The sequence below is a fragment of the Dermacentor silvarum genome, chromosome 9 (genome assembly GCF_013339745.2).
Source record: "Dermacentor silvarum isolate Dsil-2018 chromosome 9, BIME_Dsil_1.4, whole genome shotgun sequence".
Lineage (NCBI taxonomy): Eukaryota > Metazoa > Arthropoda > Arachnida > Ixodida > Ixodidae > Dermacentor > Dermacentor silvarum.
This window is the reverse complement of record NC_051162.1, coordinates 151440496-151465932: the sequence shown is the minus strand read 5'-3', so window position 1 is coordinate 151465932 and position 25437 is coordinate 151440496. Positions and strand designations below refer to the sequence as shown.

At 46.2% G+C, this 25437-nt stretch overlaps 1 protein-coding gene across 1 annotated transcript; it reads right to left on the bottom strand.

Annotated features, from left to right (window-relative positions):
• Window positions 1-1346: 1346 nt before the first annotated feature.
• On the bottom strand, window positions 1347-24076 carry LOC125940074 (PIH1 domain-containing protein 1-like). Its single transcript, XM_049655744.1, has 5 exons — window positions 23809-24076; window positions 18688-18849; window positions 11126-11243; window positions 6721-6864; window positions 1347-1473 (listed from the first exon to the last, which is right to left on the bottom strand). Exons 1-5 carry the CDS (start codon window positions 23875-23877, stop codon window positions 1373-1375), a joined length of 594 nt encoding a protein of 197 aa, XP_049511701.1. The 5' UTR covers window positions 23878-24076; the 3' UTR covers window positions 1347-1372.
• Between the last annotated feature and the right edge of the window lie 1361 nt (window positions 24077-25437).

Genomic DNA, 25437 nt, shown 5'->3' with positions numbered 1-25437 from the left:
TCTAAAGATGGTGTCTATGACGCGTTGTGGCCCTAAAATTGATTTTGGCTCATAGATGTTCCGTATAAAGTCCAAGGGTGATAACGCAGTCGCCGCGCGCCGTATGCAGTATGTACGAGTGAAAACGTGCGAGCGGAGCCGACGACCGCGTCTAAATCTCGCGCGCGCAAGAAAGAAAAGCAGGAAGGAAGTGCGTCTTCTTCCGTTGCGCTCGAGGCACCAGCGAAGGAGCGAGGGGGGAGGAATAGCGGGCGGCATTGTACTGTACTCTGGTATCAACTGGGTACTGCGCGGCGGCGTGCGGGCCGTATCTTGAAAGCGATCTGCGTTGGGGCAGTCTCGGCAGTTTAGGTGCGTCGGCGGCTCGTAGCTTTGTGCGTGCTGTGTGTTCTCGGCGCTCAGTTTGCGTTGAAGCGATAGACAACAGCACGAAGGTGACTTCGCTCGCTTCTGCACCAGAACTTCCACACGTCGCCAGCGTTTGATAGTGCGTGTCCGCGCTCATCGAGTGTGATGCGTCACAGCGTCTGCCAGCGCGTCGGCAACATCAACTGGAAAAGGAGAGTGCCGGCTTGGCGGGCTAGGCCAGCTGCAGCAAGCGGCAGGACCAGGTTTGAATGACGGGAGGGGGAAATGTCACGCCCATGGCAGCAAGATCGCCGGGTCGAGGGACGCAGGCCCGCTTCGTACACGCTCGCACGCACACACACGTGCGCTCGCTTCGCATTCCGTAGCAGCGGAGAAGGTGCTTCCGGTTGCTGCCCACGCAAAAATGACAAAATACGTTATTTCGCGGGGGTCTCCCGCTGCCACTTCATTACGTAGAGGTCTCAAATACATGTGCTTCTATGGATTAACAGCGGGCAGTAGAAAAACTTCGTTATATCCAGGAATTCGTTATATGCAGGTTCGTTATAACCAGGTTTAACTGTAACACTAATTTCGCGTCAAGGAAGTTCAGCCACAACGAAATTTTTCCTTGTCCAGTGAATTTCGTTGTAGCGGGACTCGACTGGTTTGGCCGTGACCCTTTCCTCCCACTCAACACATCGCTCCCTTCTCACGTGACCTCAAGTATTCTGTGCACATGCGAATACACGCCCTTGCCTGCACTGACATCCCACAATAGCCTGCAATTGTCTGTCCACCTACAAGGTTGCTCAAAAGGCCAGTTACAACCGTCTCCACTGGATGCGAACTTCAGGCCTGTATCCCTCGTCCTGCTCAGGACACCTTCTCGTCATGTAGGCCTGCGTGAACAGCTCCTCATAGACTGTCACGGCCCGTATCATAACCTTGCTCAGGACACCAGAACCACAACACAACAGTTTGGCACGTGCCATGAAAACGTGCAAGAACATGTTCAAGGGACTCACATGGGGAGCTCAGATATCAGCGGGCCTTTCCTGTCCTGTATGCAGTGGTCGGGCATGGTGCCCATGTACAGCTTGTTCTTGAGCACCACGTAGTTGTCTGCGCAGGACAAAAAACAATGTTATGCTGCAGTTGGCGCAGCGCTGAATATTTTCAACCCTATTAACACTTTCAACACAGGCAACAAGCCCGGCCTGTAAACTTTCGTCTAACCACTTAGTCCATGAATCAGGCCCATCAAGGAGTTTCGTTTCATCTGAGTAGTCCTGAATATAATGGCATTGGCATTCCTGCCAACTTGCGAGTTACAAAATTCATAAAAATCGTGCTGACACGACAAGGGGGGATTGATAGCACACATACTTTTTTCAGTTCCCTCTAAGCACACACTGCTTGTGAAATGAAATACATACTCACTTTATTAACCTGCTATACTCACAATTAACCTGTACACATAATGCATAAGCAGCAACAAATTTTCAACACAGACTAGCAAGCAACACAAGGATTATACATCACGCTCACTTCTCTTTAACAAATTTGCTATTGCCGATTAGGCCTGGTTTAAGAACTTGTCTAAATAACTTTGGTTGAACCAAATGCCTCTCTGGAACATGGCATTAGCTAGGGCTGCCATGAATAGGGGCACATAAATAGCATCACAACTTATCTTGGTATGCATTTTTTCTGAATACTGCGCCACCCCAACTTATATACCACCTCATTTTTCGTAAAACATGCTGCAATATTCACGTAAGTGTAGAACGAACCCAAATTCATACATTTCAGAAAATAAGGGTTCACAGGTATGTAATAGGTTATCTGTTTCTTAATGAAAACTGACTTACTGAAAATATCTGCGGTAGATATAGCAGCTCCGTCACCTTAACTGGATTTGAAGGGGCTGACATTATTTGCAAGGAAAATTGCAGAGTGATGTTGGCTAATAACCTTGTAAATTATGAACTTTAGAGAGCATGTACCAATTAGGGAGTTAAAGTTGAACAGTAACGTAATTTTAGTTAGCAGAAATCCTGTATTTAGCACCACTTTCAAGAAATATGCCTTCAACATCAAGAGCAATGCTCACTAATGTTCTTTTAACAATTATCAAAGTTTTAAACCCACCGTTTTCCACAGTGCCAATGAGTGTTAGCTGAAGCATCAGTGCATCTTGCCAGTTTTTGAGGACTTATATACAGTCAAGTCCCGCTACAACGAAATCCACGGGACATGCGAAAAATTTCGTTGTGGCGGAACTTCGTTGACGCGAAATTGGTATGTATATACGTACGCCAAACGGTAAAAGCCGCGAACGAAACCGAAACCATCATCCGGGAAATCTTCGCAATGGCGTGGGGGCAAGGTTGAGACGTACCAAAAGCAGTCGATAAAGTGTCAACTTCATGAGAGAATGCATTTTGCACCGCTGTTACAGCATATTTCGTACATTGCAACAAACGCCTAACCCAACGCGCGTGCCCGGCCAATCGAGAAGTAATCATTTCGCGGCACACGCACCGCCACAATGAAGCAGTTTGAATTATTACTATTTCACTGCATATTTATGACAAAGTCAGCAAGCTTGGCAAGCTTGCAGTTGCCGGAAGTTTTATTTTCAGAAGTCAGTCAGCCTGCATTTCTTAGACTTCCCGGCAAACAAAGGCGTTATGCGAGTCTCACAGTCCGTTAAAAGAGCCATCAGTAATGTCATTGTCATGGGTTTTGATAACTTTTCTGATGAGGTGAAAAGGATCCATTACATTCAAAGCAGTTGCCGGAGTCGGTATATCTAGCGGATTGTCATTTTCCCCAGACAAGACGTTAGCATCTTGTTGGATAACAGCTGCTGCGGCGCGGATACTCGGGCGCTATTTGGAAAGCAATCTCCCATGTGCACAAAGTGAGCGCCCACGCGGTCCTCATCTTCAAAGCTATCTGCGACGTGGGCAAAGTGCAATTAGTGCCGGTAGAGTAGTGTGCGCTGTGCTTTCGACGTTTAGTTCCCGGTGAAGCGAGAGACGGCATAGAGGTCTATTGCCGCGCCTTCTTACTACAGCGTGTTGACACCGAGTTTCCGCAGTGATAAGCGAGACGTGTTCATGTTTACCTGTGCGCGCGTGACACCCTGCTCGGTAATTTAGTTAGCGAATGTTTACCAAGTTTATACGGCCAATAAAACTACTATCCTTAGTTCGTATAGCTGTATACTAATCTGCTATCACAATCGATGCTTCGCCTTTTGGTCGAAACTGCGAGATTTTTCTCCCTCGGTGATCATACGTGCCTTCTTCTTCAGAAATTTACGCTTCTTCGTTGGCGTAGCCATTTCGACCGGACACACACCACAGTAAACGGCAGCGATTGTGGTGATCCCCTGCAGTCTCGCGCAGGCGCATGATGACCACGCATGGCTACGGATTGTAGTGGCTTAAATCGGTACTTTGAATTTGATTTCGTTCATGTAAACCTCATTCATGTGGACATACGATCGTCGCAGCTTTGGAAGAGCCTTTTAATTTGACTACTTGGCAGCTCCAATTTCAATTCAGTCCCAGTTTCGTTCTCGAAAAGTTCGTTGAAGCAGAAATACCGAATAAAATGCCTTCGTTATGAAGGAACTTTTTTTTGTATTACTTTCTATGGGCAGCTGACGGGGTATCGGAAAATCTTCGTTATCACGGAAATTTCGTTTTAGTGGCATTCGTTCTGGGGGACTCGACTGTGTGTTCATTTTTTAAAATTTCTGCAAAGGTTGTTGATTAGTCAAAATCTCTCTGCAATGTGTCTTGCAAGTAGTGTCTAATTTTTTAACGAAATCCAGATGATATGAGAAAAAAGAAGGAAAGCAAGGGAGGTTAACAAGGGCCGTGTGATGCGCTGATGCATCAATTTACCACAGGAAGTCTTTACTGAGCCTGTTTTCATTGAAAAATCGATAACCCTGCACAAATGTGGCTACTATAATGCACAACTACACCACAGCAACAGACAGTAAAGAATGAGAAAAACAAGTACTGTTTAAACACTTCCATGGTGTATTATTAAAAAGAATGCGTCCCAAATAATCAGGCAGGCCACATGATCACATACCCAACAGCAAAACTGTACAAGATCGCAAGGAGTGAATCCAAGACGCATGGAAAGCAAGAAATCCAGTATACTTACTCGTGTAAGGCCTGTACTTTTTTTTTTTTTACAGCAATGCTGTTAAGGGCTCAGTCTCCGACGGCCGTGTCCGCGTGTAGAAAAAAAACTCTTATTAGCCGTACGCTGCATGAGCGAGTGAAAGCGCGCAAGGGACAGGCGCTTTCACGGAGTAAACGTGACTTTTTCCGTCGCGGAAAAGGCCGTGGGGGGATGGGAGGGAGGGAGGGGAGGCGACGTTTAGCTGCGGCATCAAATGCGTATCTTACGACCAGGCGCAAGGGGAACTGGCGACTCAATCACAGTCTGAGAAGATTTAACATAAAAGGCATGCGCTGCCGGTGTTTTGTTTCATGAAATTTGTTTATGGGCTGTCATTCTCAAAATTCTGAGAAGCTGTGTTAACTTGGACATGTAGCAGCACCAGGAACGCGCAGAACTGTTGTTGACGGGGGCAGTGTTTTGCCCACGTTTGCACTGAACGCGTGCGGTGTTGGTGACGTGTTTATGAAGAACGTGCCTGCCGTACACTCTACGGCGGTCTATCAGTAGCGAACATAAGGCCATGGTACCTGTGGTCACTAAATAAATGAAAACCACCGAACCATATATATTTCTGATTCTTTAATAGTTCAAATAACCAATTACACCATCACATCTTAATACTCATAATTGGAAATACATAAATTCCCACCATAGTACAGCTTCGCTGGTCTTCCATCTCCACCCGAGTGGAAGGGCTGACAGTTTTTTTTCCCAATTTTTTTGAGGGTGCAGGCCTTACACGAGGCATACTCATCACTACCTACTGAAGCCTCAAGCTGCGCTCAGACTGGTCAGAATAATGCAACCACTGGCGACCGAGCACAAAATTCGTTGACAATAGCATCATAAATCCAGCCCTGCCAAATAGGATGTGCAGCGACACTTCAAAAGGTTTTCGCTACTCAGCTTTCTTTTAAATAAAACTGTGTATACAGGCACTTTAGTCTGAACGAGTGAGTTTTACACTTTTGCTTCTGTTGGCCGCTGGCCACACTGATCTCCAACAAATGCCATTGTCTCTGAAAGTAGACAAACATTTATGCGAACAAACTGCACCAAGGAGTTTTTTCAACTGCAAGAGTGAACAGGGGTCCATCAAGTTCATATCCTTGTCCCCAAAAGAAAAACAACCCCAGAAAATTACAGTCTGATTGCCTGTTACAAAAATGCTGCCACATCTTTTTCAGGTTACCGCACCAACTCCCCATGAGCAGATGCTGTAAGGAATTTCAAAAGTGTGCATTCAAGGCTAGTTAAATGTGTACTTAAGGTTCTTCAAATAGTCAAGTTTCCAAATCGAATCGAACGCAGACCTTAGAGAAGAACTACCTCTGAATATCGAACCGAATACGAAATATACAGTAGGCTTCTATTAATTCGACTCCGGTTAGTTCAATGTTTCGGCCAGCACCCATGCATTTATATGTGCCCAAACACCCTTTATTTCGATGCTAAAATTGGCATTCGCGGGGAAATTCAAACTTGACCAGTCGGCACCCAAGCGCCTGATCGCTATGGTGACCCCAACAAAGACCCCATTAGTGGCAGCGACTGTCTGGACGGAGCTTAGGGAACAGAAAATGGGATGAACAGCTGGCAATCTCCCGATGAAAACACCTAGTTTCGGCCTGCCCTAGGGAGTTTTTCAAGCAGTGACCGTAGCTCGCAATGTCTGATTACAGTATTTACCCGATTCTAACGCATGCCTTTTGTTTCTGCAAGGAAATTGGGCCAACAATTGCCTGTGCAGTGAAATCGGATACAAAACCAGAAACCAAAACCGCCTTAGCAGCGTTCATACGCTTTACAGCATAACACAGCTGTATGGCCACGAAGCTGACCTTAAAAGCACGCAGCAACGCTGACTTGAGAAAATTGACCACTATTCTGAAAAACTGGATGTGGAACTTTCCACTTTGGTTATACAAGTTTTAATGTCATTTATACTTTAGTTTTCTGCTTTGGACACATAGAAAGTGGGCAAGTTAGACTAGGGCAAATGCTGTCAAATGAACCAGTCGTATGTGTTGCCGTTTTCTTTTTTTTTCTGCACCTTGTTTAATTCGATCCATTGGATAATTAGATCAATTTCATCCATCAACCAGCACTCAAGATACTCTGAACCCGGCCATCACAGGTCCAAGAGAGACGCACCTCGGTCAGGGTGGGCGTGGTACTTCTCCTCGATGCCGTCAAGTGCCACTGTGACGAGGAACGTCTTGAACAGCTCGTTGGAGCTGATCTTGCGGAAGAAGGCCTCGTTGATGATGACGTCATACACCGTGCAGGGAGCTCCACCTAGAGATTAAACAGCAAGAAATAAGAGAAAAACTAGCACAAAACACACCCACCGAGCTCCCAATGTTTATGCTGTTTCCAGGGTTTGCCTGTCAGAATAGAATTACAGCCCAACTACCATGAAACTGGTTAGAAATTAGTAGTATAGGTATTTACGAAGTAATATTGACAGTTGCAGGACTGGCAGTTCTCTCATTTTTTTAAAGCGGACTTTGCTTGACTTCTTTTCCCGGGTCTCGCGAGGCTTCCTGGCTGCTGTCTGCTGTTGGGTCGGTCGCTATCTCGGCGGGTATATTTGTGTATGGAGATCAGACTCCTTATAACGTAACCACCTATAGTGCAGGACCGGATATAATGCGGTCTTTTGTGACTCGCATTTAATTTCCGTTAGAACTTAATGTATACACATACCACTTATAGTGCAGCGGCACAAGTTGAAATGCCGGCTATAACGTGGTTGCCGGAAAATCCTGTAAACAAGAGACACAGCAAGCGTGCTTCTCAACGAGGTGCGCCGTCTGAGGGGAGAGCGACAAAGGCGATGTTGAGGAGGAGACATGGAGCGAGCGAACGAACAAGGAATGAAGGAAAAAAAAATGCTGGCTCTCCCATAATCGAGAGTAGATGTAAGCGTGAAATGGCTACCGGCAATGCAGATTGGTGCTGCGACGCAGGCCTGGAAGCTTACTGAACTGAAATGAACCTGTTTTGAACTTCCCCTCATTGCAAGTCTCGTCTCGGCCAAACAACCATGCACAGCGCGCCGGACATTGCCGGCCTGGTAACGCAGAGTGGCGCCTATCTCTCGAAGGAGGCAGGTGCAAAACCCGCACCGAGGAACTCACGGACCACTGGTGCTGAAATGAGCGCAAGCTACCCTGTCTGAGCGCCAAAAGATGACAATCAAGTGTATGCTGTACTGTATCTGCCTTTTGAATGTCGCTATTAGAAATGACAAATTAAACTTCAGCGTACTAGAAGTTACAGCTTGAATGATATTGTGAACAAAGATTAGGAAGAAATCAAAAGCAATACAGTGTAGACCGCTTATAACATAAGTCGCCAGAGTCGCCAATATCTGCACTATAAGCGGTACCGCACTATAACCAAAGCAACAAGTTTCAAAGGCCTGCACATATGCAAAACATGTGCACCGAGCCGCCACGCGTATGCGACAGTCGAGGAATGCGGCTAGAACAATTGCATTCAATTTACCGTCGAATCTCGTTAACTCGAACCTAATCACGCGGCGGCGCCTCCGACCGGCATTGCTCCGGCACTGCCATAGAGTAAAAGCTTAGGAGAGACCCCTCAATGTCGCGTGCGATCAAAAAAAAAAACGGGGCGGAAATTTCACCCTCTCTCAAATGGCAAGGTCGCCGATTCTGCGTTGCGCCGCAACATGCGTGTACGTGCCGACGTCTCAGCCACGCTACCGTAGCCACGCGTAGAAAATGGCAGTGAACCCTTCTTTCTCCTTTATGCTTCCTCTACTTTCTAGTCACGTGTTGACCTTGCACACTACGGCTACGGCGCAGAGGCAAGCAGCGGCGCTGTCCCAGGCCGGCCAACGAAACTGCCCCACGCCGGCAAACGCCCGCTTCCCGATAATGGCAGAAAACGGAACTTCGGGGAGCTGGTGCCGGGCCGGCTGGAGCGGCGGCGGGCACGCACGGTGACAGGCGAAAGTGAGGGAGCTACTAGAGAGAGGGCGAGGGGAGCCACCGAAGCGGCGGAGTTGCCGAGGCGAAATCCGCTTCCCTGCCATCCTCCTCCCTCACATTCCACGGTCTCCGCATGCGCCCTTCGCCGTGATGTGGCGGCGCCGCCCGCTCCCTGAAGTTGCGTTTACTGCCGTTATCGTGAAGCGAGCGTTGGCCGGCATTGGCAGTTTCGTGGCGCTCGCTCGCTAAGCGTGCCGTGATATTTCACGACTCGCACTCAAGATTCTGGTTTCAGCCTCACTAGCTGTTTGTTCGCACCACGTGCCCTTCTCCTCCTCTTCGTCTCTCTTCCTCGAGCACTCCTTGGGGCGCCCGTTTGAGGGGAGCGTTCGCCGTCTCCGCTGACTTCCGTACTCCCAGGCAGCCGCACTGTAATCGGTATTTCGTTTCCCGCAACCGCACTATAAGCGATACATGTATACATGGAGTGCTATGGGAAAATTAACGGGAGTCTGAAGAGACCGCACTATATCTGGTCCTGCACCATAAGCGGTTACGTTATAAGTGGTCTATACTGTATTTTTTTTGTAAGTTGTTTGGGCAGTAACTAGTGTACGTAATGCAGTCCTGTACAAGGGGTTGGGGGCCAGAGACCACATTTTCTAACGTTTTGACTGGTTGCCCGGATGATCTCGTTTTGTTCTCGCCACACTCTAGTCTTGAGTGCCCGGATAACAGCTCTGGATTTTGGCTCAACGCCTCTTGAAGGTAGCCGATAAGGGCAGCTAAAAGCATTTCATGCTTAAAAAAAAGAAACGGCGACGACACTTTGCTGGCTCAGCGGGCACACCGGATTGCCTAGTCGACGAAGAGGCGTTTTCAGCTAAGCTTGTCAACGGTGCACGATCTGCACTGAACACGTGCGTGTTGTCGCTCTGGCTCTTAAGTTACTGTGCAGAAAGTAAATACAGACATCGACTGATTTTTTTCAAACACAGATGGGGTCGCAAAAAATGTCCGATTTATTGGGCAGGCTAGAAAAACAAAGTTTGACAATAAAATCAATTTGATGTTTTTTTACCACTCCAGCACAGCAGAAAAATCGATTGAGAACACGACTGCATTTCACGTTCACCCGGCGCAATGACCGTAGTCGCGAAGTGCAGGTATCGTGTGTGCAGACTCGACTCCGAATACTCAGCTTTAAACTGTGTTCTAAAAGTTCATCAGTTCGGAACGTTCTGCACACATGTTTCCCTGTTCCTACCAGTACACACGCACACATACAAAATCCTGAAACACGCGTCTGCAGTAATTACCAGCTGCTTGCCCTCGAACCCCGCTTCACACTCGCTGCCATCAGTGCAGTACGTGCACGTGTTCTCGTGCCAGATCAACGTGTATTCATCACGAGAACATCAAAAATGGATTTAACCACTCTTTCTGCGCATGCATGAGGAGCAATGACTGTGAGAGAGAGAAATGTGCGGACTTTTGGTCTTTGAGATTTGTGTTCGCCTAGGCACTATGAGGAGAAAGTTGTTTGGCCCGTTCGTCCCTAGCAGCGCTGGCAGTACAGAATGCACGACTATTGCGGTGAAGAAGTCACACCCAAGGCGAGTTTGTTGCATTTTAGTGCAACGGTAGCATATTAAAATCTGATGTTCGTAGGAGGATACGAATGAAACTGACGTGTCTTCTTGGATGAGATTAATGGCAAAGCATTGTGTCGTGCCGATGCATTCTTTATTAGTGCAGTTGAGCATACCGCGCCCTCCAGGAGATTCACAGACACGGAAACAGTTTATGCATTGAACTGTTTGCATTTTTAATTTGAAAGTATATATATAAACTTTATTTGACCTGGAAAATATTTTAAGGAGCGTTGGTCGGAGCCCCTCAGAGCAGGGCCCCACTGGCCTCTGCCGCCTGCCTGACCTGGTTAACTAAGGACTTTTGTCATGCCAAGTCGGAACGGGCGAGCTGTGCCTCCTACTGCTCCACTATGATATTATTAGTTGGCCTATGAGGGTGCTTGGTACACTCCCAGGTTACATGTATTAGGGTAGGTATGCCACCGCACCAAGGGCACGTGGCCCTATAGCGAGTGGGATACATGGCGTTTAGCATTTTTATATGGGGGAATACCCCGGTCTGTATTTTGCGCAAGTCGGCGGCCTCTTCCCCGCTAAGTTGTGGGTGAGGCGGCGGGTATTTTCTGCGGACTCCACGCTGATGAGCAAGGATGTCTTTGACATTTAAATTGAAAGTAAGAAAACTGAACGTCCCCATGCAAATTAATAGCCGTAGATCATTGTGAGAGATGTACAGGAACAAAGGCAAAGCATTACGCCGTGGCGATGAATACGAAAATGCGTCGACGAATTGTACAAAGTTTCTGGCTAAATGTCTTCAAGTTCCAAGTTTTCAATGGTGTTCTGATTATCCCCTTGCTTGGCGTTGGAGAGCTATCACTGTTTAGAGTGGCACCTAGAGCTTTCCTACGAGCAGCCCTCCACAGTTCTTTGCAGTTCTTGCACCCCTTCAAGCAAGACAAAAGTGGTGACAAGATACAAAGGGGACAGGTTTCCACTCACTCTTGTCCACTTCCTCGTGGGGCAGGCCCAGACTGAGGGGGACACGGTACGTGGTGGGGTCGTCCGACCCAAGGATCTGGATTAGCTCCTCATCGCTGATGTCTTGCGGCTCGGGAAGCTGCAACGAGGGGCAACACAGATGCATGACAGTCAGAACAAGACCTACAAAGCACTTTCAAGACTGTGCGCACCACAGGAGAAATAAGGCTGATTTCATGATGAGTTTCACCTTGCTACAACTGCTGGGCAGCATGCCCATGGTGAGCCGAGAGCCAACTACAGTAGAACCTCATTGATACAATCCCATTACATATGATTTCATGGCGACAACGTTCGCGATGGAGAACGCAAAAAATGACCCAATACACCGGTTCATACGTTCCCGGAAAACCTAGTCTCTCGACACCAACATTCAGTAAATTGCCAAACTACACTGCTATGATATGTTCTTAACTCTCTGGATCCCATGTAAAGAATTACGAAAAGGCTCGAGAAACGTGCGATCGAGAACAGTAGCTTCCCCGCAATACTCAGCTGCCTGTCTCACAAGAAAACGCTGGCATGCCCTCAGTTTCCTATTCAGGTATCAGCAAATCTCCTCCGGGGCTGTCGCACGCCCCATTCACAGCTGTTGCCGCCAACCCTATTGCGATAAGCATCTTCACCTATCTGTTTCACGGCGCGTAGGGCGTAGTGCCGTTAGAAGCGTACTGCACTTTTTGTAATAGGCGATCAGCCAAATGCACCGCCATTCCCTGCTGCAGGCAGCACGAAATGAGTGCCATGTTTCGCTCTGGCGCATCGTAGGCATTGTTTGTATTCCGGTATCACCCACCAGGTAGATTTCGTTTCAGTTTCCCGTCGCCATCGTAAAACACTACGCAATACCAAGGCTACTCGATAAAAACGTAATGGCTTTTATCCAGCAGTCGTGGCAATAAGAAAACAATGTGCGTCTCGGGTAGCTCAAGCTCATATTTCATGGCGTTTCATGTGGCAATGATTCGTGCCAAGTGGGCACATCAAAACTTGCCATCCAAATGCTCTGCTTGAAAAAGTTGCTGCTGACCCATGCCAAATGAGAGGAGCGCAAACATAAGCTTTGCCGAAGCCACAAAAATGACAACGCGCATCTCGGGCTGCTCAGGCATTGCCAGCATTTCATGCTGCAAAGATTCACACACTTCGCATTACATAAATGCTACTACACAGTTCATTTTGTGAATTACCCAGAAACAGCGGAAGAGGTTGCGCTTGCACTTGTCGACCCCCCTCTGCGAGGTAGTTCTTAGCGACACACAATCTGCAGTTCGTGGGGGCGCGTTTCCTCCGAAGCTCTTCAGATCCTAAGAAAAGCTGGTCGACAGCTCTTCGATAGCACCGTGATCACGTGGTTCCCAGCGCACGTCGCCACCCCCTCCAATGAGGGCCCCCCTAACTTGAATGAGGTGGCACACTGCTCTGCGCGAGAACTGACCCGCCGCGCAGAGTCAGAGACACCCTCTTCGAGTTCAGACCTCCTGGTGCGAAACATGCGAGAACGCTTAGTCAGATATAACGACATCACCAAGCACTACCAGTTAGGCAGGAGGATATTGCCCCCACCTCACCCCACACTGAAACGTCGCCAGGCAGTCGTCTGGCGACCACTGCAGACACACACCTTCCCCAGTCCAGTGCGATTGCGGCATATTTTCCCCACGCAATACCCGAGTTGTCTTTGCCAGTTATGTCAGGCAACTAGAGTGACGCTCTCGCACATATTATGGGAGTGTGCTGTTATAGCAGCGAAAATTGCAGTAGCTTCAGAGGCTCTTGCGTCGAAGTGGGCCGCCGCTCCGTGCAGCTCCAACTTTAAGACACAGGAATGGGCAGTCCAGCGGGCCCGGGAGGCAGCAACGAGCCTCGTAGTCCCCTCATGGGAAACCTGAGCCCGGGTCGTTAAGCTTCACCGGATTTTTATTTAATTTGGTTCCATCCATCCATTAGTCACATCGAATTGCACGTTTTCCCAGTTAGTAGGTGTTTTCTAGCGTATTTTTTCTTTGTGAACCTGAAGCTCCCTACGAAGGCCTGCAAAGGCCTCTCCCTGCGATCTCCAATTACCCCTGTCTTGTGCTAGCTGATTCAACTTTGCACCTGCAAATTTGCTAATTTCATCACCCCACCTAGTTTTCTGCCATCCTCGACTCTGCTTCCCTTCTCTTGGTATCCATTCTGTAACTCTAATGGTCCACCAGTTACCCATCCTACGCTTATAACATGGCTTAACATGTAGCTTAACGAGGCCTGTCCAGCTCCATTTTTTCCTCTTAATGTCAACTAGAATATCGAATATCCCTGTTTGCTCTCTGATGCACACCGCTCTCTTCCTGTAGTGACTGTGATGTACTGCAATTGGTTACCGATGCTTTCGCACCCACTCGCGCTTCTGTTCGCGAAGACGATCCTCACGGGCACGTTGTTCTTCATCGGTCACAGAGCAGCTATCTGACGTTACGGATCCTTCGGACGACACGCGTTGGGCTATAGCAGCATCCTGCCGCCTTCGCGCCCATTCACGCTGTTGCTCCCGCTGGCGCTCTTTCCATGCACGTTCTTCTCCAGTACAGACAACGCACGTCCTGGCCATAGCAAGACCAAAGTACAACTGCTGATAATGTAGCCAGAGCGATGTCGACGTCACAAAAAAACGAGGCACAGACATTGGTGGGCACACAGTGACGTTTTATTATTCCGCCATCCACTCCGGAGCCATGGAGCACCACCGACATGCAGCAGGCTACTGTGATTTCAATTTTGTCAACGCCACTTTTTTCTACACACCCTGTCAACGCACGCATCTTTTGGTCAGAACCTAGCCATGTACAGCTTCGACACGCATTTGGCTATAGCAGCTTCCTTCCAATTGGCTAATGTGTGTATCTGAGGCATTAGGAAAAGCTACCTGGAAAAGCCTCAGTCCTTGCTCAAGGTAACTTTAAAGTATAGTCTTCATATCTACTAACCAATCAGGGCAATCTTATTTTTGATGATACTGTTACGTGAATCACTTTAAAATTACCTCATATTCTTTAAATTAAGCTAACACCCAATTTGGCACCAGTGCTAAGGCACTTTATATATAAACCGATATATATCCGCCGCTGAAAATTGTTGTTCTACGTGTTGTTTTGTCCACGGATGCGATCCGCCAGAACCTAGCCATATACAGCTTCGCTGTAAAAAAAAAGCATAACTGTGTTGGGTCGTTCTTTGCATTCATTCGCAATTGCGAACATTGGCAATGGGAAATCGTATGAAACGGGACAATATCAACGAGGTTCTACTGTACACTTGAAATCGGGACGGTACAACAAAACCTTCTATTCGTTCTATTTTTGTACATGTTTGCACACCTGCTTTTGCGTACCACAAATCCCTACCAACTTGCTCAACTTTCGGTACTTTGGCCAACCGCAACAAAACATTGGACCATGCAGAAAGCCTAGCTTAAGATAGTCTCGATATAGAGAAGCCTCCGTGAAATATTTACATTTGAAATACGGTTGGAAGCCTCAAGAAAAGCTTGCTAAAAACACAGATGGTTTTGTTACCAATGCGGAAAGAAAAAAAAGAAACTGCATTGGCCGCTCACCCACAGTGACACATGACCTAGAGCGTACGAGTGTTCAGCATAACCTCCAAGATACGACAGTGCCTTAGGCTGCCTGTGGTGCGCTGAAAAATCTTGGAAGGGGTGTGCTGGTGCTTACGTCATGTCCTCTAACCACCAATAGCATACGCTGTCTGCTCAGGTGCTGTTTAACCCTTTACAGACGAGTGTCGCCTAAACGTAACACGCCAAACAAGAATGTTTTTTCTTGCTGAGTTACGGCATAGAGTACAATGTTCCTGGATAAATGTTTCTGGCTGGCACTGAATGAGTGGCAGCCGTCATTTGTTGGTTTAAAGCAAGAACACAGGACGAGAAAGAAGTTTGGCACGCGACTTGCTTTCTTTTCAAAGCACGATCGGAAGAGACAAGCCAATGCAAGATCTCCGGCTGCATGGTATGACACAAGCGATGTAAAGCAAACAAAATGTACACCAATGATTCACATATGTCCAGAGTTGTCTGTAAATATTCCAAATGAAGCCAGAGGTAGTTTGGGGTGAAGCCCGCTTCCAGCTTTCTACCTGGTGTTTCCTGTCTATTGCTGAAAAAGTTCCCGCAAAATATTTTTTTCCTTTTGTTGATAATGACTATTTTCAATGTGTCTCGCACATGTAGATGGAAAATAAGCATTTTTTGTAGATATTTACACAGCTCGTCCTTAAAAGCTTAAAGGCTGCTCACAAGAAAACTATACAAGCACCAGCCCTATGATTTTGCCAAGATTGCTTCAGCAGTTTATACTGCTCATTTATAACCAATTTAGCCAAACTCAAATTTTGTTGCAGTTGGCCTTTAAGCAATTCACCTTTGGTTTCTTTAAAGTTAAGGAAATCAGCTTTTATTCAGCAAATACCCAGCGAGTGCCCGCCACCCAAATGCGTTTGCAACTGCAATGCCAAAATGCACGATGTGCCCCAACGCTTCGCGGCAGCAATATCGTGCAACACAACTCAGTTGTGGAATTGCAGGAGTGCTGCGGTATATGCTGACTTTCGTCCACCCCACGAGGGCAAACGGAATGCAATAGTACACCTCGGCAGCACTGTACAGTGCATACGTCCAAAATGCCACATCATACACAAATACACATTCGCACGGGACTGGCACAACCCTTTTACAACGGTGGCCTCTTAAGTAATTCAATACGCATTTGCAAAATGCGTATTCTTCTGCAAACATCTCTTTTGGTGTGAACAAGGTGGCAGAGCTACTGCAAGAGCTCCAAACAAAGCGTTGTGCAAGCCTGGAAAATTTCTTCCCACATGTGCCTGTAGATGCTTATACAGTAGATGTCATGTTTTGTTTTGTTATTTTTGTCTAGTCCACTGCACTCTGTAAAGCTATGTGCACTTAAGGGTAAATAAATAAGTTAGTCCAATTTTGCTATAGGACTCCATTTCATACTTAGGAGGAAATGCTGTGGAAGCTACATAAAAAGCATAGTCATAGACGTTTGACTTTTTGCGTTTTGCAAGGCAGCTACAGTAAAATCTCGGTGATACGAATCTGGCGGCTTCGCGTGAAATATTCGTATCACCCGAAATTCATATCATCAATACATACACAAAATCAAGAAAAATTTTATTCATTTTTACCAGAAAAGATTTCTAATAGTGGAACCCCATTGATACCTTCCTCGCTGCTGCGTTTTCCCGGCTGTTACGCTGCGTTTTCGTGGTCCCGACCTAAATCCCATTGACTTCCATGTATTAATTCCCCGTGATACGTCGCCAATCTGTAATGTTCCTGCATCTTGCGTTGCGTTTGAATGTGGCGGTATAGCAGTGCAGCCAGCTTGTACGTTACAACCAGCAACCAGCACATTGCAGATACGACGCAGCCACCATATCTTGAAAGCGATCTGCGACCTGCGCGTCCACGTGGGCCTCATCGTCAAAACGATCTGTGATGTTGACAAAGTGCGCCTAGTGCTGGTAGCTTCGCATGCGCTGTGCTTTCGACGTTCAGTTCACGTTGAAGCGAGAGACAGCTCAAAGGTCAATTCGCTCGCTGCTGCTGCTGCGCTTCCTCACGCCAGTGTTTCGATAGCGAGTGTCCGTGGTCATCAAGCGAGATATATGAATGTTCACCTGTGCGTGCGTGACATTGTGCTTGTTAATTTAGTTAGCAATCGAATGTTTACAAGTTTATATGGCCGGTACAACTACTACCCTTACTCCGTACAGCTGTCTACTAATTTGCTATCGCAACCGTTACTTCACCTTTCGAGCGAAACTATGACTATTTTTTTTTTCGCGGGCCCTTGAAAAACGTATCAACGGGGTTCTACTAAACGTGTACGTTTTCTCCTTGCCCAAATCGGCAACGATCACCTTCTGAAAGGCACATAAGTGCACGCACGTGATCTCAGGAATGTTTCTGCACGCGACTGAATGCCTGAACACATTGAGTGCAGCGAGTCTTTTGGCCGTCAGGGCTGCGCCGCAGTTGTCGTTGCTGCAGCGGTCCTCGTCTACTTTCTCGCTAAGCATCAGCTAGGCTGTGATGTGGTTCGGTACGCTCGACGTGGGGACCAATGAGAGATTGACCGCGTGACGTAGCTGGTTACTTGGCGACTATGGATCCCGCCCAGATCCCACTGTGCCAGCTTGTGTGTGCCTGTCGCTTCGCTTTCTAGGCCACCACCACTGTTACTCATGCGTTGGTATGATCCGCAGCAGCGCAGAACTGCGTTTGGAATAGCCAATTTTTTTTTGTATTGTGAGCAATGTATTTCGGCCCGGGGAATGTTACAAATTCGTATCACACCAAAATTCATACCAGCCGGGATCGTATCACCGGGGTACTGTATTCTGCAATGCTACCTACGGAATAACAACTTCGCGTATTACAACTAAAACTTATGGACGTGTTAATGTTGCACTTTTGTGCTTCTAGTATGTGATACACTATTTTTTAGTCTGAACTGCAAGTGATGGATTGCAGCTGATAGTCGCACAAATGTGTCTGTCCGCTGTTTGGTGGTAAATAGGTTCAATTCTGCTATGCCTGTCATGTCATACATAAGTCATATTTTCACGACAAATGTGTACGACAAGGTTACATCCTATTCAAATGCATGCACACCTGTATTTTTCTTTCTCATGTCCCGCACTATTTTTCGGTTGTGAATACAAGCAGTGAGAGACATCTCTGTATAAAGCGAAGTACAGATGAACCAATCTATGACAAAGTCGCATCGAACATGCTCATGCGCTTGTTCATTGTCACTCGACACACTTGAATACACTTGAATTTCGATGCATCACATGTGTACATGTTTTCACTTTGCATAAAACTGTCAGTGCACAAATATGTACCGATGCATCAATTTCCTTTACGAGTTGTACTGCCCGTGTTACCCGCCAAATGCACCCCTTGAATATTAAGCCATTCGTCTCTTTTTTAGATTGTTATATAAGTTTTCTTTTTTTTCCATTTACTGTTAAGTTGTGGAACAATTTAGGCAAGTACAAACTTGTTGTGAAGGATTCGCCTAACCGCAGTCTTTGTCAATATTTTTTGTACTTGACTATACTATCCCTGTACCTGCTCCTGCAATATCCCAGTATCATGGTATAGCAGTGTCTATAAATCAATATAAATAAGTAAAAATAATATAAAATAAACAGAAAAATACCTTCATTACTTTGAATATTTATTATAGCCACGTACTCGTTACATATTGACATTGGCAATAAAGTTTTACATTTACTTGATTACAACGAACTGTCCATTATATCTCTGTTTGTTACACTGAGGTTCCACTGTATCACCACTGCTGCCACCAATCCTGGCCTGAAACAGCGCAGCAAGTGTGAAGTCGGCCATCTTGAATGCGCAGAGGCCTGCTTACAGAATATCTGTTTTCCCTTATTTTATCTACCAATTATTACCAACATACCTCGGGAGTGTGGCAAACATTAATGAAAAGCTTGCCACCGCTGGACGTGTCCTTGACCTTCACACAGAACCCCGGTGACGGCTTGATGGATTTTGACTTGAGTTTTGGAGCACTGGCGTCATCAGACAAGGTCTTCACTAACTGCCTGAACTGTTCGTCAGCCTGGAACCGAGAAGAGCAAAAATCCTGTATGTCTTTGAGAGTTCAATACCAAGCTGTCCAATTAGCTGGATACTTGCCTGTTAAAGTTGTTTGTTGGAAAGCACCACAAAAAAAAGAAAAGAAAAAAGAAACTGACGAGGTCTACTTTGGCAAGTGAACACTTACTAGAAAATGAATGTGTTAATTTTTCTGAAGTTCATGTGTGAATGAGCGCACACACAAAGAAAATGAAAAAACTTTTTTAGACAACACATTTACAATTTCTTGGTATTCTTTATGCATGCATAACCAGCATGGTTATCAGCCAGACAAGGGGCCTTTCTCTTTGCAATGTGCTGTACAAGTTAAATAAACACTGCCAGAAAGCTTCTGCCTCATTTTTATTGCTTTTATTAGATAGAAATTGACCCAGCAATTGCACTACAAAGCCGCCATTGCCAGAGAATGCAAAGAATGATGAACTATGTTACCGTTTAATGCGATCAGTTTAAAAGGCGCCAGATGTAAAAGACGCCGTAGCTTCAGATGTGAAAAAGGGTGACTCTTTACACTATCAAATCTTATGGAAGTCTTGTGGTACGATACACCATTGACGCATACACATACACTCTAGCTGTGCTGCAAAAAACCAGAGTCCATCCAGAATTCGACAGGACAAGAAGGGAGGGTGTGTCCCCCCCCTGTGTCTGCAAGAGAAGGAAACAATTGGGGAAAAAAATTATGGGGTTTTAGGTGCCAAAACCACGATCTGATTATGAGGCACGCTGTAGTGGGGGACTCCGGAATAATTTGAGCCCCCTGGGGTTCTCCAACGTGCACTTAAATCTAAGTACATGGGTGTTTTCGCGTTTCGTTCCCACCGAAATGCAGCCACTGTGGCCAGGATTTGACCCCGCAACCTCGTGCTTAGCAGACTAAGCAACCACGGCAGGTACAAACAATTTGTAGGGCCAGTGTGGCAGCTTTCAGCAACACGGTCATTGTGTGGCCTTCAACGACTGCACCGGGCTGACTGCCCCGCTCGAGTTGCTTGTGATTCCATGTGGCTGCTATTTTCGTTCATGCTGGTGTGACAAGTCGTCTTTTTCATGAAACTACCCTACACATGGCATACATTTTGAACTGGTCACACTAAAATGTAACAATTTTGTGTGGGGCTGTTGAGAAATTGAGGCTTTGTGGTGTAAAAGGGTCCGACATTGGGCTTGTTGGTATTGCACCTTGTAGTGGAAAAAGCACGAGAAACAAAGATTGAGACACACATGAAAAACCGTATATAGCTGCTAGTGTAACAACATAAGTGGCACAAAAAATATTTGGGTAAGTACTGCTTTAAAGGGACACTAACAAGGACTATTTTAACTTAATGTCTCTCAGTCACATGGGCAAGTGCATCATTATGAGCAAGTGTCACTCGGCGTTCACGTTATTATTGACAAGTGCTGCAGAGTGCACTCGAAAAGCAGCATCTTTAGCGAACTCGCTCACTGCATAGCCATGCTCGACAACAGCAGTTGCTGAGCCAGCAAAACAGCAAAAAGAAAGAAGCTTAGTATTTTTGTACAAGCATACAGCCAGGCATGCTACTTTAGTCAACAAAGAGAAGTGTCTTGCTGTCCCAACGACCGAGAGTTGGCAGGTATAAAAACAACGTGCACATAAACAGATATTGTAGGAAGCAGTTGGGGCTGGGCATCGAACTCAGGACCTCACACTCAGTAGCAGAATGCCAAAGTTGGTATAAACGATAACGAGTGAGCAGGTGACAATTTTTTACATGTCCCACACTTATGTAAAAGATGCACTCATATAAAGATGCACCTAAGTACATGCTTATTTCTATTAACTAGTACTGAGGGAAAAAATATTTTATTATTATTACCATTATTATTAATAAATTGGCATGAGCAGAACAAGCAAAAGCAATTATAGGGCCAGAATAATGCAACCATTCTATTCCAATGATATTCTCTTTTGCACTTTGTGATTGGTTCAAGCAGCATCCCATCAATCTTACCAGCATCGGCCTGCACAAATGATGGGTGTTAAGAAAGAATTAAGCAAAATGAGCGGCCCTGGCTTGCTAACTAACAGGTGCGGTAAGGACACCGCTTTCTTTAGCTGATGGCAAGAAAGAAATGCTGAGAATGCACAAAACACCGGCACGTGTGACCGTCTGCACGTTAACTGAAACTCACCTCATCATGCTCGTCCTACGACGTTCAGCATGTACTTACACATTTTCCAACCTCAATTGATAAACTGGCACCCCCAACAAGCGAGAACCTCTAGTATTGTGCAGACGTACTACCATAGAAATCTGCTGCAATACAGGACGCACATGTGAGGAGCAGCTCTGGAGATATCTTGTGACACTGTGTTCAACCAAACAAGACACAACGCAGCCCTGACGAAGATATGAACCCCTGTCGGAACACTGGCTCCTGCATGAGACAGCGCTCGTTCGACAAGCATCACTGTGTTCAACCAAAGCGCACTGATCTTCTACTTCACTGACCAACTCTATTCCTCTTATCAACTGGCCTAAACATGTTCGCAGTGCAATAGTTATGATAAACATTCAGCATTGTTTCAACAAAAGCTAGTTGGTATGGAACGACTGTATGGCATATGGTTGATAAAAAATAAAATTGTCATCCACCTGAGTGTGGCACGAAGCCACATACGGTTTTCGTGCAACATGCGGGTTACAAGAGAAACAGCTGAGTCTCATGAGGTTGCAGCATGAGGCTACAATGGAAACCCATCAGTTTTCTTTGCAGCTTAGCACTATAGTCAGGCAGATTACAATTTCCCCTTTCATAAACTTTCCTCCACTTTACAAGCTACCACAAAGCTAATTTGTTATGGTGAATGGTTGCACTGCTCAGGTGGCAAAGAATACAAAAACGCAAGGCCCGTGTTTATATCGTGTTTTTGTGGCAGTATCACTGTGTGTAACTTCTTAGCAGCATGAGCACATAGCCCACACTCGGGATAAACATAATTCTGGACGTTTTTCTTTTTTTTTTGGTCAAATGCAATAATTATGAAGCATTATATTTCCGCCTCGTTACGGCTAATCATTGTAATTTCTCATCCCTAGCTGTTCCTGAACACATCTTCGGGTATATGTCCACGACAGTGACATCACTAAGCTGAATCTCTAAGCACTCCGAAAACACTAAGCTAAACTAAGCTAAACACTAAATTGATGTAGCAGAGTAGTCTATTGCACCTTGGTATCCGCTGAGATAGGGCCACTTGCATATCACATGCCCCAACCATGTGCACGTCTTAATTTCAGCGAGAAGGCCGAGTCGAGTTTTTTTTTTCTCAAATTCACAGTGCTGGCTTTCTAACCCTTCGTCTTGCATAGCATGAAAAAGAAGAAAAAAACTGTGAACCCTTGATTTCTGTTCCTGTTCGTTGCACGTTTTCCGAGACAAGCTTTACTACCTTGCCCATCAAAATATATTATGTTAACTGACCATGCCAAGACTCCGATGGATTATATTTTACAATGTCGTTCAACCACTCAAATAATGGGTGTGATGCAAGAGACAGTGAGGCTCTTATGAAGTTATAACTACCAGAGAAACTAGATGTGCTCTGTCAGAGAGAAGACGTGCTTCTTACCAACTCACCCAATTCATGCATCACATTTTGTCATCTCACGGTGTCACAATGTTTGCTATGATGCCATTGTCGAATATGAAGGCTATGAATGGTGAGTTGGTTTAAACGACTGCGCCCTGCATGTTCCGCGAAGAAAACAAGACAAAGCATGGCTGCACCTCACTGACTACTTATCTGTTTCATTAATATTTGTAGCTTTCATTTTTCTGTTATTACTCAATACTATCCAATTGTAGGCCTCTCTCCCAAAGTGAGTCTCGCATATTGGGGGAACAACAGAAGCGATTCGCATGACGATTCGCTGGGCATTGCGAATGCCGCATGTTCTGTACCTGGCATGAATGAGCACGTGTTTGAGATGGAGACATAACACTAGGAAAACAAACGAATTACTGAAACAGTGTCGGATGTAATTACGTGGCCCCCTTAGGTGCACTTCTGAATTCCACCCATCACAACAATAATTTAGCTTCGACTTCCATTGGCAGTATGGGTCCTCCATTACTGTGACCTGTGTATTTATTCTAACAACTTTAAAAGATGACTCACTGCTTACTGCTGCTTCGTGTTTCCTAAAGCTTTGTAGAAAGGTCGCATTTCTGATACCCATATCATTCAGTAAAGCACTAGGTCTGCCTATTCTACAGGAAAAAAAAAATAAAGAAACAGGGAGAGAGAAAAGAGGAAGAATCCACCATCACAAAAGTGAGCTGCTGTCACTGGAGAGACCTGGTTTGTCGATGTCTATGGGCAACTAAAAGTCTGTATCAACCATGCAAACAACGATGTCAAGTGGAATGTACAGTTGGCGAACCAGAGTGCGATGACGTGTTGAAGAATCGTGTCGAGAAATCAGGGCGAGAACGTAGCAGCAGCAAGCTGCTGTTTTTAAAGTTGTTGAAAAAAAACACCGAGCGCTTTACGTTAGACACGGCTATATCATGTAACCCATGCCCGAGTACAAAAGCGTAATACACTTTTGCTGCACATGTTAAAACTGCGACAGCGAAGCATGACCGGCGCTGAAACGTCCATAAAGTTTTCGCAAGCTCTACGGAAACGTCGGAATCCACTGACAGCATCGCTGTATTCAGTTTCTGTGCGCAGCGCGCGCCTACGAGCTTGATGCTTCCGTGCACAACGCTGGCGCACGTTCGAGCAGAGTTGTGCGTTTGAGTTGGAAGTTTATGAGCAACAAGTCAATCAGCTTCAAACAGCCCGCTCTTAGGAGCGCGATACGATGCTCAGCAGTCAGAAAACCTCTGCCAGTCACGGAATCGCCTAATAATAACAGCCCCGACGAACTGTCACCGTGTTTACCTGAAGGAAGAGAGACTCGTACGGCGCGTCGCTGTCCTCGGGAACGTCTAGGAAATTTCTTTCACTCATCTTTCCGCGGCACACGGCGTCACATCAAAACTCACACAGCACAACAGCACACGAAAGCACAGCAGCGATGAGCAGCCGAAGGCAGTGCCTCGTTAACTTCAGCGGATTGGACCACTGCAGACCGCGCACACTGCGATGGGTTGCGAATATTAGGAGTGCTGGGGACGAAAAGCACGCCACAAGCGGTCCAGAAGCAATCGTAGTGACATCAACAAAGTTGCTGCGATTAGAGCGCAACTAGGAGAGGAGAGGAGAGGACAAGACAAACACAACTAGCTCAACTGATCTCAAAGGCTTCATGCAAGAGCATAGCCTTCGAGAATTCCATCTTTGTGGCTTTGTGGACCTATGTTTCGTGGCGTGTAAATGCAATGAGCATCACCATGGCCACGTCAATGGCTTATCTTCAGTACCCCACTTGATAAGTGGTGTTGAAAACCCAACACCTGTTGCGTATTTTTGGCTCTTGAAATTGTTTCCTCCGTGTTCAACCACCGAAACCATAGCCTTAAAGACCTACGTTTTAAGTTCAGATGGCGTCACTCAATGTGCCGTGGATTTAGAAACCACTTAATAGCAGTCATGTTCAAGACAAAACATACCAAGTATAACATATTTTGTGGGTTTTAGGATCACTTTTACCCTTTAATGGGCCAAAAGCATTCATCGGCGACAGCGCCTCCAACTCCCCCCTAGAAAACGATTACTAATCTCTAAGGCTATGTTATTGCTGGCTGCATGCGGAGATTGCGGGAGCCAGCTGCAAGCCATGGACGTCCACCACTTATTTCTCCGCGAGAGCCATCGATGCGGTTGCGATTAGGACACCACCGTAGACACCACCTATCACACCCCATGACAGCTCCCAGAATAAAAAAAAAAAAAAAAAAAAAAAAGAAGCTGATCTTGTAGGTGATGCTTCTATTTACTATGTGGTTAAGACTGGAGGTTTCCGGCTCCCGCAATCGCTTCAGTCGCATGCAGCCAACAATAGAGATCAGCCCTTTGAGATCAGCTCATTTAAAGGGAGCCAGTCAACTGGGGCATGGTTCTGGACATGATGATGCGAAAAATAATGAGCCTCTGACGTGTTTTCGGCGCGCAGCTGCTTGAAGTATTGCCTTCGTGATAAGTTTTGTTGCTCAGAGTATCCGGCCCTTGGCGCTGTATTAACGCGATTAAGGGCCCCGTGTCGCACAAAATCCGGCGTCGGCGACCGGCGTGCGATAAGGTGGCAGAGAAAATCATCCCCAACCACGCAGGCCCTCTGAATATATTTAGGTACATGTATATGTTCTATCATTAATGTTGCTCATACCTTGTCTTGCATTCTTGGCAAAGCTATTCCTCGGCATTTTGAGGAATGACAAACCACTAACAAATGCCATCATACAAAACACCCACAGCGCATGCCTGTTATGTTAAATCTTCTCAGACTGAAATATTAAAAGTACCAAACAAAAACGTAAACCTAAAAATTATGTAATTTTTTTGGCGCGGCTGTGCCCTATCTCCGGGATCGTCCCACGCAAGAGGCCGCATTTCTACCAGAAAGCTCGC

Bases quoted from the DNA above. Each gene is read 5' to 3' on its own strand.
- LOC125940074 (XM_049655744.1), bottom strand. From the start codon at position 23,877: ATGAGTGAAAGAAATTTCCTAGACGTTCCCGAGGACAGCGACGCGCCG. The intron at 18,850-23,808 runs GTAAACACGGTG...TCTCGGTTCCAG, and splicing joins ACGAGTCTCTCTTCCTTCAG to GCTGACGAACAGTTCAGGCA. The intron at 6,865-11,125 runs GTGAGTGGAAAC...TTTAATCTCTAG, and splicing joins CCACGAGGAAGTGGACAAGA to GTGGAGCTCCCTGCACGGTG.